Here is a 14,667-nt window from a genome sequence, read left to right on the forward strand (position 1 = left end):
TGTGGTCTGTCCCATAGTCTACTGCTCATCTAGTATACTATTGGAGTGAGACTGACACTCCAATAGTCTTTAAAATTGTTTTAATATGTATTAAACCGTTAGGGTGCTGTGAATTCTTTATCACAGCATGTTGCAATATACAGTATTTCTTTAAACTTCTCTGTTTTGCAGGTGTTGTATTTGCAAAGTGCCCTTTAGATTTCTTTATTTCTTTAAGAACCTTGACTCTTTTTTGCAGCCGATGGAAAGTGTTATCTGAGGCAGCTTGATAGAGGAAGTTCTGTTTATCACTTTCTCACAGTGTTAGTTTGTTTAGGGCTTCATCATCTGATCAGATTGGATTAAAACAGAGCCCTTTGTGCACCCACCTCATCAAAAGAGTGGGCCCTCAGGATTTGTTATCATTTTATTGCATGTGTTCTCTTGTACAAAAACAAGACCTATCTGAAGATGGCAGATCTGTCAGTTGGCTTTACTGGAGCATTGGTTTCGAACACTTTGTACAATTTCAGCAGTTTGAGTTTCACTTCTCCTTTCGCGATTAACTAGTAAATCATCAGTTGGAACAGTTTGAGCCATTTCACAACATTTTTCAACAATTCAGCTGTCAGACGGTAATAAAAAATAAAGTTTGCCAGTGGGCTGTGAATCATCATTTGTATTTAGTCTGAAGAAAAAAATGATGCATTCCTGTTTCTGTTGAGCAAGTAGAAGCTCTTAGGTCTTGTTACCGGCAAAGAACAGATTCAGCAGATTAAATATGGCTTTTTATAAAACCACTAAAAACTTAAATAAAAAATATCAACGGCAGGTTAAATATACTGGGTTGTCCAGAAAAGAGGAAACAAAACTTTATTTCTTGAAATGTATAATCAAACTAGGCTCCTTTTGAACTCGTATTTTCTTTGTAGACAGGTTCCCCAATGCTATAATGAGGGGAAGTGTTTAATATTGAACATTATAATACAATTGAATTGGTCAGAGAATATTATTTTCTATTTTCTGATGTGTACATTTGAATTATTTATTTGTATGTTCATTTGAGGTACAAATAGTCATAAGTATACAATCAATGTCCATAAGGTGGTCTAAAAGAAAACACCAGCCATAGCTCTGTCAAAAGGCTGTAGAGCCACCAGTGACATCCAGGAAGGAAGGATTCAAGAGCTCAAGCATTACAGATTTCAAGGACTCCAGTTTTTTAATACTATGACAGGAAAAACTTGCGGAACTGCCCCCCCAAGAAATACTCACCCCTTAAGTGTTTCCTGGTTGTAGCTATTGCTTTCTGCCAATTGCTTTCCAAATATTTTGAACCATTTTCTGCTAAATAATCTATTAAAGATTAAGTAATGTATTCTTTAATCTGCATGGTGTTTTAGTTTTTCACAATGGTACGTGACTATTCCTCAATTATTACTGCCTCTAATTCCTTCAGGGAAGTTGGCATTGGAAATGTTAAGCAAAGTCTGTTCTCCGGTTTTGATGAGGTTCCTTGTGAAACAGAATTTGGATACAGAAGCACCTGCCCTCTGAGCACCTGCAATCAGCCCTCTAATTGCAGCAGGGAAATGCAGCTTCTATTCTTATTATTATTATTATTTATTTCTTAGCAGACGCCCTTATCCAGAGCGACTTACAATTGTTACAAGATATCACATTATTTCACATTATACAGATATCACATTATTTTTACATACAATTACCCATTTATACAGTTGGGTTTTTACTGGAGCAAACTAGGTAAAGTACCTTGCTCAAGGGTACAACAGCAGTGTCCCCCACTGGGGATTGAACCCACAACCCTCCGGTCAAGAGTCCAGAGCCCTAACCACTACGCCACACTGCTTATATTACAGATTACATGTGTGGCATGCAACTTGCATTACAATGTATTCCGTCATGTGAGGGACAATCTGTTTTACACAACAAGATATGCTACATATAGCAGGCCATTTTTTATTGTTGTCCAATCCCTGTATATGCTTATGTTTCTTAAGCAGCTTCTTATTCAATTAGTGCTTTAAATTAATTATCTCTTTTTAAATATATACATTTATTTGACAAGACATAGTTCTTCTTTCCTAGTGTAAATGACTTTAATTTGTAACCCATTACTCTTTTCCTTTGTGAGGTAATCCGTGATCTTGGCACAACAGTAACCAATTACCATTACTCACCCAAGTCAAACATTTCTGTCTGTCCTAACAGAGCAAAACTTATTTATGTTGAAAATGTAGTCCTATTGCCAATAAAGAGCTGTTTGAAAAGTCAGCAAAGCAAGAAGTTCTAGAGAGCTCTATAAATTTCCTTGTGATCGTCCTAAATGCCAGGATTATTTCTGAGTTCAATATTTGGATTAGACTCCCTTCGCTATTACCAGACTAATTAAATGATTGAAATCTGTTTTTTTTTTATGTTCGACTGTTTTTTAGGTTTTCTTCCCCTCCTCTTTTAAACGCCACTTTATAGTGGATAAAATGGTTTGCTCTGCAGAGAGCCCTTTTACTGTGTCACAATTAATCAGAGAAAATGTTCTTGAAGTACCTTTTTATTACCCTGCAGTTTGACACGCATGACAAAAAACCATACAAAACCCTTTCAGGGCTTGTAATTCGTTGGTGTCTTTTGTTAGTGGAGAAGGGGATTTGAAATAACAAATGCACATTGTGTCCTAGTTTGTTATCTGAAATCTTGCCTGAACTGGCAGGCCTAAAGAAGCCATTGGCCTATAATTATGATATAGCAATACTAACAGATGCTTCAAATGTTGATCAATGTTTGAAACCTATCTTATTGTCTTCTTAGTGTCCCTTTGAAAACGTTACCAGTATTTGTGCATAGTATTTTAGCACTTTTACTATGCCTTTCTCATAGTTATACTGCATTTACCATAGCTTACCATGCTTTTTAAAATATGCTTCACCATGCTTTCACTGTGCTTTATTACACGGTGCTATACTTTTATAAGGGATTACTATACACATACATATTACCATTGAGTGTTTTTTTTTTTTTTTACGGAACCAAAATACATTGCTTATTTGTATTCTCATTACTACTATTACTGCTACTACTACTACTAATAATAATAATAATAATAATGACACCTGCCATGTGAAACACACTATTGTTTGTTATGCAAAGGTAATATATCTGTAATATATACAAGGTCAGTTTCAGTCACAACTGTACATACGTAGTTGGCTTTTCATATCCAGGACTTTAATTATAGAACTTTAATTTTAATATGCTTTACCATGATTCTCCGAGCTGTACCCTTATGCTTGACTTTACTCAGTTTACATAACTATACTATTTTTTATTTATTTTCACGTAGAAATGTAATATTGTTACTCAACAACTGGGAAACTTTTTTAATTGTATGCAATACATGTTTGGTTTTTTTTTTGGTTAAATAACCATTGGGAATAGTTTCTTACCATATTACTTTCCGTTTAGATAACTTCACAGCTCACTTTAAGCAAATTAAAGACACCTACCTATTATTATTAGTAGTTGTAGTCAAAGTATTGTTAATAAAGTATTTTTCAGGTATCAACTTTTACAGACTGATGAAGACAACGTCTCCCTAAGCGCCCCCTGCTGAGCAAACATAGTAAAGCTACCCCAAAGTGAAGCTGCAGTCTATCAAAATAAAATGTTATTGTACAAACAGCGTGCTAGTCAAGATACCGAGATAGCAAAAAATAATAAGATCTTTATTTACAGGTCAGGTATGTTTGAAAGCTTTGATATTTATTCCAGACGGTCAATAAATACAGAGTCTCTTACACATTGCTAGTAAGAGGCTAACCAAACTATCTAATCTCCTGAGTGACAGGGACACAATCAACTCTGAACTCAATTCACTGCAAACACCAGCAAACGACGCAGCCTTGTCCCGTTAAACCAACTTACGCTATCAAAACTGTCTAGCGTTTTGATTTTGATCATAAGAAAAGGTCTGTTGGCTCTTTGAAAATGTGCTTTTATTTCAACAGGTATGGTATATATTTTAAAGAAAGGAAAAGTGGTATTGCTACAGAATTAGTAGCCTAAATAACACACATATAGGACTTCTTAAACAAAGAGAATTAGGCCCCTATTTGAAAGCAAATGCAAAGACACATTTTCTGAAAGCAATAAAATAATTGTAGCAATCAAAAAAGCAAGTTTTATACTTGGTTGTATTCCTCTCATAAAAAAAAAAAACTTGTGTAATACGTTATTTACCTTTATTAACCTCAATTCTATATTGTTATAGTTAAATATCTGTACATTTATGAACTGGTGCGCACTTTGGATTACAGTTGCCTGACAATAAACACAATAAACACAATGCGTAAAGTGATAATAAGTATAGGTAATTATAACATCATCATTAAAATCACATTTAGTTGCTTTATACTTAACGGTAGCTGTTGTGTTGAGAACACAACATGTTATAGAATATTCATTATATTCTTCAGTCAAATTAAATCCTTTCAAATTCAACTTTTAACCGTATTCTAGAATTACTATAGCAATAAATAAAATAGCTAATACCTGAGTTGGATACAGCCATGCGTTTTGTATAACTGTCAGCCAATCTATGCCTCTCCTATTGGTCTGATTGTGTTAGTTTGGGAAGGGGGTTTCCTTTAAATATCTTTCAGCTTTGTACTTTAATGACAGTATTTCTCTGTTACTATTAATTTGCTTGTGTAACACGTGTATTTTAGTCATATATTCCTTATTTTTTGTATATTTAACTAGTATTGGGACTGCTTAATAAATCCATGATTGCACACGGCACTTTAAAGATGTCGAGAATGCATTGTTTATTTAATTATGTAACAGATGAATGCTGTTGTCATTTAGAATATATTGATGGTGCTTTAACTAGTGGCAGCTTACCTTTCATCTGCTGCGGTTATGTCATTGGTTGTAATTGACGCACCTGGTACTTTTTTAGACACTGCAGGTTGTTAATTCTTTCAGCTTTAACTATCTGTAATTGACAGCCCTTGTTTGTTTTTTGTGCTATATATGTGCTGACAGAGAGAGAGAGAGAACGAGAACGAGAACGAACGAACGAACAAACGAACGAACGAACGAACGAATGAACGAACGAACGAACGAACGAACGAACAGCGGGACTGCGGCGTGTATGGACGTCTATTGAAAGAAAATGAGAATATTGATTCTGTTTGTTTTCTGGTCGTATGGAAACGGGATTGGTTGAAGTGAGACAATCCATTTGCATTGTTTTGTTTTGTTGATAGAAAAATGCTTTGCAAACTAAAAGGTTTTCTTAACACTTTTGTGTTTCTGTATTGCTATTTAGGTTAACCCATTCACTGTGTAATTGCTGTTTGAGTGAAGTCCGCTGCGCTGTCCTTGCGATTAATTCCTTTCAGTTTAATCTATTGAATTGTATGATTGTTGTTGTACTTTATTGAAATTGTGCTTTTAACTTGTTCTTGCTTACTTGGTTATTTCTTGTTTATAGTAAACATTGTAAACTCGTGTATGTATATCTATTACAGCCTTTTCTGTACCGTTTAAATCTACTTTTATTTGACTACAGCTCTTCTTGAAGGCTGTACCTCCTGGTGGTCTGGGTTGGTACTGCACCCCTGCCAAATTCACAGCACACTATTTATATGATGTTTTCCATTATTGGTGTGATTTTATTTAGTTTTAATTTGTTTTTATTGTTTTTTGTTATTTTTGTATTGAATTAAAACTAGATTTTGGTTTTATTAACTATTCTGCATGTTTTGATTTGGTTTCTTCGTCTCCAACCACCCACCCATCCTGGTTCAGCTGTGTGAAGTAAAAACAAAGTTTACCTGTATTCTTATAAGAACTGTGTCTTGGGCATTCGTTGAAAGGTTTTTTTTTTTGCCTGGGTTATAACTTCTCCCAGGTTTTAGTTTCTATTGCCCTTGCTTTATTGGCACGTGTGTAACTGATAAACCTAGACTGTCGCCATGTCAACGTAAATAATGCACCCACAAAGACGGACTCTGGCAAACTTGTTCTAAAGAAAACCTTGCATTCTTCATCCAAGTTCTGTACTAATGGAAAGCACATTTAAAATAAAACGGTGTTTGCATGTCATTTTAAAGTACTTTCTTACCAGCAAATCAATTGCACGTATTTTAATAAGACCAACACGTAGCCTATCCATGTCAGTCCAGTAAGGTCAGCAATAGCTTATCACGAAGCAGATGCACGTTTAAAAGGATATAGAAGGAAAATCTTTCTATTGGTTTATAATCAACATAATGTAATCCCAAATGTCTCCAGTGTAATCCTTTTTACACCTTTTATCACCATAAACCACAACAAGTGCGCGTCTGCGTGTGTTTTCAGAGCGACATAGCATTTACCATTAATGGAAGGTAATTAAACGGTGATTTGGGGCATCGTCACAATAAACGATTAGTATTTAATTCTAATCGGATAAAATTCCTCTGACTGTCTTCAGGTTAGACTAGTTAAACAAAAAGTCGATTTTAAAATCCAATTCAAAAGTCAACCGACTACACTGCTAAATTGATCTGAGTGCTGTAAACCTGTGCACTTCTTTTACACACCTGTTGGGTATAGCCAGGATTTTATTTTTTATTTTTTTCATTAGATTATATAGACACAAAGTTTTGCCAAAATAAGCACACCTCTCTAAAGTGGGTTTACAATCTGTTGCATAATGTTTAATTCTTAAACACTTGATTTACAGTGTGGTAAATATGTGTTGGTTTCCAACTCTTGCTGGATAGCAACTCATCAGCGATATACCATTGCGTTCCCTTTACCAGTACTGTAAACGTTTACTGTGGGATACCTGTGGAACAAATATAGCGCAGCAGCAAAGTAAGTTCCATGATTCTATTTAGAACCATTTCCTAAAACACTGTTTTAAATACAGCATCATACTAGTTCTCAGTAACGCTTTATTTTGAGTGTCACAAATACACACCGACTTTTTTTTTGTTTTTGTTTACTGGAGCAGTAAACCACACTCGGCATACCTATGAAATATGAACTCAAATGGCAGTCTAATGATAGCTAAACACATGCAGGGCATATCTATTTACAGTTTATTAACATGCAACTACATTTCCGCAAATGGTTAATGACATAATAAAATACTTATAATTATTTTTATTGTGTAAGGTCACCTGGCTACTTTACGCTTCTACGGGTGAATGCACTTTAACTGAAGGACGCCATCTGTTAAGAGGGGGTTGTGTGTCCTGATTAAACTGATGCATTTGTTTTCCATGTTATCTTGACAATGGAGGGCCTCTTGAAACAACTGGTGGACATTATTAATGGCATAGGCGTATATAAAGTCTTGCTACCAGTCAGTTTTCTTTGGTTCGTCTGCCGTGTTTTTTTTTTTTTTTTTTTTTTAATAACCACCCTGTATCTCACCAATATAGAAAGTTTGGGATAGTCTTAAACTCTGCATTTTCCACAAAACAGGAAACGAAGTGATTGCCGGCTGTGTATTTCAAAACAATAAAACAATTGGTGGTTATTTTATCCAGAACTGTGCTGAAGAACGTTCCGCCCATGCAGTGGTCACTTCCTTGCTGATGAATCAGCAGTGAACAAACACCATCGATAACACGGAAATAATTAGTGTTTGGCCTTGGTGCGTCTGTAAAGCTGCTGCCAGCTGTAGAAAATACCCTTTATAAATGCGGTCCAAATATCCCAGCTCAAACATATTCAGTACCTGCGATCTGCCATCAAACCAAATACTTGTATAAAAAAGTAATTTCAATGGTATTTTCTATTTTTATTTTGCAATTGTATGGAAATGTTTGTCATGCTGTATTCGCTTGACACCTTATTTACTGTGATCCACACAAAATTACTAAAGACAGGTGTATAGTCCCAACTCCCTATACTGTAAAATCAAATGTTAAAGCTTATGCAACTGCTTTTAAACACATTGTATTTTTTATTATAGTTGTTAGTATAGCTGATAATATACTTTAAATGCACAAATGCACCTGTTTTACACAAATAAACATTACAATGAATACATATTAAAATATGTTGCATAAGAATTAAGTTAGTTGCCTTAAACACTTGATTTATGTTAGCAGAAGCCCTATCCGTAACGGTTACACGTGTAAGATTTGAAAAGCAAAACTGGACAGCCTGCTTTGGAACAGAGATGGTGGATGATCCCGCTGTGTTCTTGTTTCTCGTTGATGATTTAACAGATTCGTCGTCAGCTCAGGCGCTGTATCCGCCAGATAAGCGACCCTTAACGAGAGAATGTCAGCAAAATACTTTGTCTTTCACAATCCATCAACTTTCTGCGTGTTCCTGTGCTCCAGAATTGTTTCCTTGTATAATCTATCAAGTGACTTTTAGTTTTTATCATTTGAATTAATAGCCGTGTGATATGCGGATTTTCAAAATCCAATAAGTAAATTAAGGGATTAATAATGACGAAGTTCATTAAATATTACAGTAGGCCTAGTCTTTATAAAAGAATACCTTATGCATAGTAAATTGTAATAAACCATAGGGAAAGCATTGTAAAGACCTGCAGAGAGCTACGGTCAAGCGTATCCTACTAAAAAAAAAAAACATGGTCAATGGTAAATCCATATAAATAAATAATGGTAAAAATGTACCCATGTGAAAAACAGCATGGACAACTGCAAACGTGTGTACATTCGCTGTTGTAAACGTTTATAAATAAGTAGAAAGGTATAGACTTCTTTGTTCAGTAGTCATATGTAAAACGTGTATATTGTTTTGAATATAAAATTAAATGCAAATAACTATTGTTTGTGCAAACAATATCTAAAGAGCCTTGTTTTCCATATTCGACACTTTACCTGACGTTTCCAATGGTACCATTAACGTTTTGTCTTCTGAATTCTAGTGAGATTTTAAAGTTGCACTCTAATTAAAGGGATCTTCTCATGCAAAACTGAAATTCTCTAAGTTTTAATCCTGACAATATTTAACAAAAACGCGCAGTAAATTAAGCTTTCTTGGACTCAAAGTCCTGTATGTGATCACAAGGTCATTGTTTTGCTACAGCTGATGTTTTGCTCACGGTGCAGACTAGCATGCTGTGCAGATTTCATTGAAGCGCACGTATTAATCTGAAACTCAGCAATGGACAGCGCAAATCTAGTGGGTTTGTCGCCACCGAATGCTTTGGATAAAGAAAATCGAGAAGATTCGATGTATGGAAATATTTTTGCTGAACTTGAGTCTCTGGAGCCTCCATTGGGAACAACTTTACGGTAAACACCTTTTAAGATTGGAGATTGGAAATGGAGTTTGTTGGAAACCACACAATATTAGGGCATTTTATGATTATCATTATCATTTTTCAAATCTGTTAGAATTCAATACATTTTTTATGGTAGTTTCCAGATTAATGACGACACACACCTCAGCCGCACGGACTGTGAACTTGCGTGACTGAAGTAATCATTAAACATTGATAACCAGAACGTAGGCGTTCCTCGGAGATCGGAGCAAAAGCCCTGCCGGGTTTCCCTTTATTTGCGGGGAATTCATGGTTTCTACATTTTTCCAGACACAATGGATATTAGGCTATATATATATATGCCAGATAGAGATGCCAGATAGAGTGACTACAGATCTAGTATCTAACGGGACTGGGCAAAATATTAGAAACACCTGCCACAACACTGTCAGTAGGGTGTAGGTCTATCGTGGGATGCCAGGAATGCACAGATTCAATGTGACAACTGACCTGCAAAGAAAAATAACCATTCATTCACAAGTCGCCACTAATTCCTTCAGGGAAGTTGGATGAAGTCTGTTGTCCAGACTGCCCCCTAGAGGTTGGAGAGTGCGTTCCTCAGGAAATATTGGATGTGAAAGCACATGATGTGAATAGGCATTGTTGCAGGACACTGCAGCTTTAAACGTTATGGACTAAAATATGTGATTTTGTTTTGCATATACAAAACAGTAATGTTCCAAAGGAAGTCCCAAATAATTTAATATTAATACATTTAATGTGATGATGATATAAAGCAAGGCTCACAAGAATGTTTCAAAATCCCTCCACTTTCCTGAAGGCACCTGCATGTTCTGTGCAGCTTTTGCTCGCGTACCCCCCCTATCGGCGAAAGGCAGTAGCCTGATTCCCCGCATTGTCATTTTGCCACTGAGAACACAACAAACATGGCGGAGAGCGAAATCCTCGAGTCTATCACCGAACATGAACGCATCCTGCAGGAAATTGAAAGCACAGACACTGCCTGCGTCGGTCCCACGCTTCGGTAGGGAGAGAAACATGTTCTGGGACCCATGTTTGTTAAATTTGTTTTGTAGTTTTGATTTGTCTCTTTGAAAAAATGCTCTTACAGCAGGCCTTTGTTAGGTGATGGTGTGTACGGTGTTGCAGGCAGTAGATGTATTGCTGCAGTCCGAATGCTACTTCCTAGTTTGAAATATATTGATAATACAAAGGTAAACACACCGCATATAAACATGTTTTTTTTATAACTATGTATATGTGTGTGTATATATATATATATATATATATATATATATATATATATATATATATATATATATATATATAACACAGTTAAAACGCATTTTGAATAAGAATATATTCACCGCAAAGCGCGATATATTATTTCTGCCTTAAATCCTATAAGCACGTATTGATTGTTTTTTTTTTACACATTCAATGTAGGGGCCAGGAGACCGTTGGTTATTTTCTGAAACCAAAAGAACATCTCTTATGTGCAGTTGAACTGTTATAGGCATTAACCGTATGAAAGTGCACAGCCTCCGCTGTTCACGTAAGGTGAAACTGTCATTCTGATATTATCAGTGGGTGTGGCTGGGTGTTTTACCATGTCATGGTTGTTACATTGTAAATAAGGTAATGTTGTCATGAACGCGAGTACAGATTAAGATGTACAATATAGAAATTCAAAACATTAACACAAAGAACAGAAGTGTGTTACTTGAAGCAGACCTTGTAACCCATTGCCTGCTAAATGTAGGCCAGTGGCTTTAGCTGTGGTGGTACATTGATGCAGTCTCATTGCTGGTACTACCTTAGTGACTGCTGTGTCAGAAAAAAATACAGTGCTTTAAAAACGTACCATATTTCACTACTGAAACTGAGTGCAAATGTGGTATTATAAATACAAATTATTATTATTATTATTATTATTATTATTATTATTATTATTATTATTGTCATTATACAAAAGTGACAATGGGTTGTTTACAGGCCTAAGTGCTACTGTATACAGTATGGATCAGTTGGCTTTAGTCGTGTGTTAACCAGACGAACTAGGAGTCTGGATTTCTGACTACCTTTGATGACCTACATACAGTAATAATGACAACTGGAGATCAGCTCCTTCTTAGAAAAGCATTTTTCTCTAATTGTTTTGTACCTCAAACATTAAAGCAAAAGTTATTTCAAAGATGGTGAACAAAGCTATAACCTAAATTTCATAAAATCCATATCTAAAGCAGTCAGGATTTTGTATTCCGTCAACTGAAAAGTAAGTTACTGGTATCCGTCTATCTGTGAAGTAGGTCATGATTTATATAGACAAGCGCCACAGACATGCTGTTAAGTGTCAGTTTGCTTTTTGTATGCAGTGGTTTTGAAGCAGTTTTCTGTCTATCTTGTGACTCAGACACTGTAGTGGATGCACATATGTCATACACACTTGGTATGGACATTCACACAAGTTCTTGTTGTAATAAAAAGGAAAATCAAAGGATCATGTATATCCTATAATAATCATGTTCTGAGGAGAGTGGTTGTTATACTATAACAGAGCTGTTTAGCCCATTCCTGGTTACACTATGAGCTTAATTTGTTACATGCTTGATTAATAAATACAGGAATTGGCCGTGGCGATACTGAGCTCTTAAAAGAGGTCAGCTATCTACCAGGTGGCAGTGCCCCTGAAGAGGGTAGTAAAGAATAGAGCTTACAAATATTCCAGTTAATATTATTTAATAATATGTATTGCCAGCACTTCATAGATATCAGATTTCCACATATGAAACATCCACACATAAGTTAACGGATACTGTATTTCATTTTTGATGGAAGTCTGTTCTTATTGAACATGTAAACAAACAAACAAACAAACAAAAAACTACTGGATGCCTTTTGCACTGTTTTCTATGCTGTACTTACCGTTGAAGGAATGCAGCTGACATATAGGTTAGTCGTATCTGTCAGTTTGAGTCATTGTAGAAAAAAAAATTCTTTTTTTGACAATGACTCTTCAGGAGCGTACCAATCTATTGACTGATATGTTTTTACTGTCGACTTAGTTCCTTCATCTAATGTAGGAGAATGACCCCTAGACTTGGACCATTATTGGAGACACTTCTCATTGCAGGTGTAGCTGATAGAATTAAGTGAAGGTGTACTTGTTTATTCCCTTTGAATTTTTGAAGTGCACTGTTGTTGATTGCATGAGCCTATAGTGTGTCTAATTAGTGTGTTTTCCACCCCTGGTATGGAGCAGTTAGAAATCAGCAAGTGGACATGGCTACAGTGTACCCAGCCGACATAAACCACAGCTGGGCTATTTTGGAGCCTTTTACAGCTCTGAGGAATCTCCCGGGATTGCGTCAGTAACCTATTTTTGTTTTCCCTGGGCTAAGCATGCATACAGTAGGTGGTTGATTCCGTAGTGCTGTAAAATACTCTAATAAAATCCAGCTGTGACTTATCCTGGCAGTTGTTTGAGTGTTTTGAATGAATGCTCCATGAAACCTCTGCATTTACTGACAATTACATTTTTTATAACCACCCATTGAGCATGTGAGAACATTGGCCCTTAATATTCTTTGTAAATTCCTCAACTTAAAACAATAATATCAAATAGTCTACATGCCATTTCTGTCATGTCAGACGCATTTATTTAATATTTGTCAGTAATTCTGGGAAGCTGGTGTGACAATGTGATGAAACACTAACTGGGCTTACGGAAATCCATTCATAGGTCCCAGTTGGATTGTAGCACCTGGTTCATTGTTTAACATCCTGTAATTGTTGTATCCTTATGACACGGCATCAACGGAATGATAAAAGATTTAGATATCACTAAAACTAGAGGTGAAGGATGGATAACTGCTGCTGTAGGTTGCAGTAGCATGTTGGTAAATAAGCAAACATAGACCCCGTTCACACTACTGTGCTGGCTCAGGGCCGCTGCATATTGACTGAAAAGCAGCCCTAAAATGTGGCAAATTGCTTTTATTTTATTTTTATGGAACGATAGCTTGCACTCAGAATGGACAGAATGGAATATACAGTAATCCATGATTTGTAGCAGATGTTTCTTATTAATATATTTTTTCAATGCAGTACAGTAGCAATTTTATGATAGATATATATATATATATATATATATATATATATGTGTGTGTGTGTGTGTGTATATATATATATATATATATATATATATATATATATATATATATATATATATATATGTGTGTGTGTATATGTATATATATATATATATATATATATAATGTTATGGTGTGTAATGGGGTGACAGTCTGAGCTTACTCCCACCCACAATCACTTTATTCTCACAAGAGCACAGAGGTATTTAGAATGCCGGAAACAGCATAGGTATAAATATTTAGTTTCGTAATAGATACTTCACTCAGATTGCAAATGACTAACAGGTTGTACATACAATGACATTCACAAGACAAGCTCACAACTGACCACCTAATACTACTGCTCCCTCCTAAGGAAAGTGTAGTGTGCAAGGTATGTTTGTATTTGGACTAGTTTAAGTTATAATCATATAATACCTTATTTGAATTCAAAATCATGTAAGACCCACCTCTATTGAAATAATCAGACTGGACACCGCTTCTAGTGAATACAAAGGAACAGTTTTATTAGAAATAAAATGAAATGAAGGAATAATTTAAAGGTGCAACAACTAAACTAAAGTAATACAGAAAAGAAGAATTATCTAAACTAAACAGTACAGAAAGGAAAATATAAACAACGATACCCCACTCCTGATTTAGCAATCCAGAGCAATCTATGGCAGATTTCTTTAAAGGTTACAACCACATTCCTGACAGTTACTTAAGACGAAGGTTAGTCTTAACAGGGGTATCGTTAGTAACACAAATATTTACTTTCGTTAATATTTGATAATCAAAGCATCGTTAAATCAGTCTCATTTAGATAGATGTTTTGGGTCAGAAGGCAATTCACTCTTGCGAGATAAAGACACTCTTTGCGTCCAGACAACCTTATGAGAATTATCCGATATGAAGACTGCTAATTTGGATTCTAGCTTTACACGCAGAATGATAATTGCCTTGTAAAACCCACATCAATTTGTATGAATCATATACAACAAAACAATTACTATAGTGTTCATTAACTCAAAGCATGAATTGAAAGCAATAGTACTTTTCTTACATTCTACCTCAAACAAAACGTTAATTTTACTTTAAAGGTCGGCTTATTCTCGAGTTTATAAGAGGATAAAAACACTACTTGTTGAATACTTAACAGACTTTTGTTCCTTTTCAGCTGGTCCGTATGTCATCCAAAACAGGCACTCAAAGACTCTCCTGCTGGCAAGGAAAGGTCCAGGTTCCGGGGTCTGCCTTCCTCGCGTTGTG

At 35.5% G+C, this 14,667-nt stretch overlaps 1 protein-coding gene across 3 annotated transcripts in view; it reads left to right on the forward strand.

The window, feature by feature from the left end:
• The first annotated feature begins 10,084 nt into the window (after nt 1-10,084).
• The window catches only part of LOC117418195 (exocyst complex component 6), a 96,717-nt gene continuing 92,134 nt past the window's right edge, over nt 10,085-14,667 (forward strand). For all 3 annotated transcript variants that reach the window (XM_059035800.1, XM_034030929.3, XM_059035801.1), the window contains exon 1: nt 10,085-10,289. In XM_059035800.1, coding sequence (XP_058891783.1) covers nt 10,192-10,289 — 98 coding nt within the window. In that variant the 5' untranslated portion in view covers nt 10,085-10,191. The remainder of the gene's footprint in view (nt 10,290-14,667) is intronic.

The sequence above is a fragment of the Acipenser ruthenus genome, chromosome 13, assembly GCF_902713425.1.
Source record: "Acipenser ruthenus chromosome 13, fAciRut3.2 maternal haplotype, whole genome shotgun sequence".
NCBI classification, from domain to species: Eukaryota; Metazoa; Chordata; class Actinopteri; order Acipenseriformes; family Acipenseridae; genus Acipenser; species Acipenser ruthenus.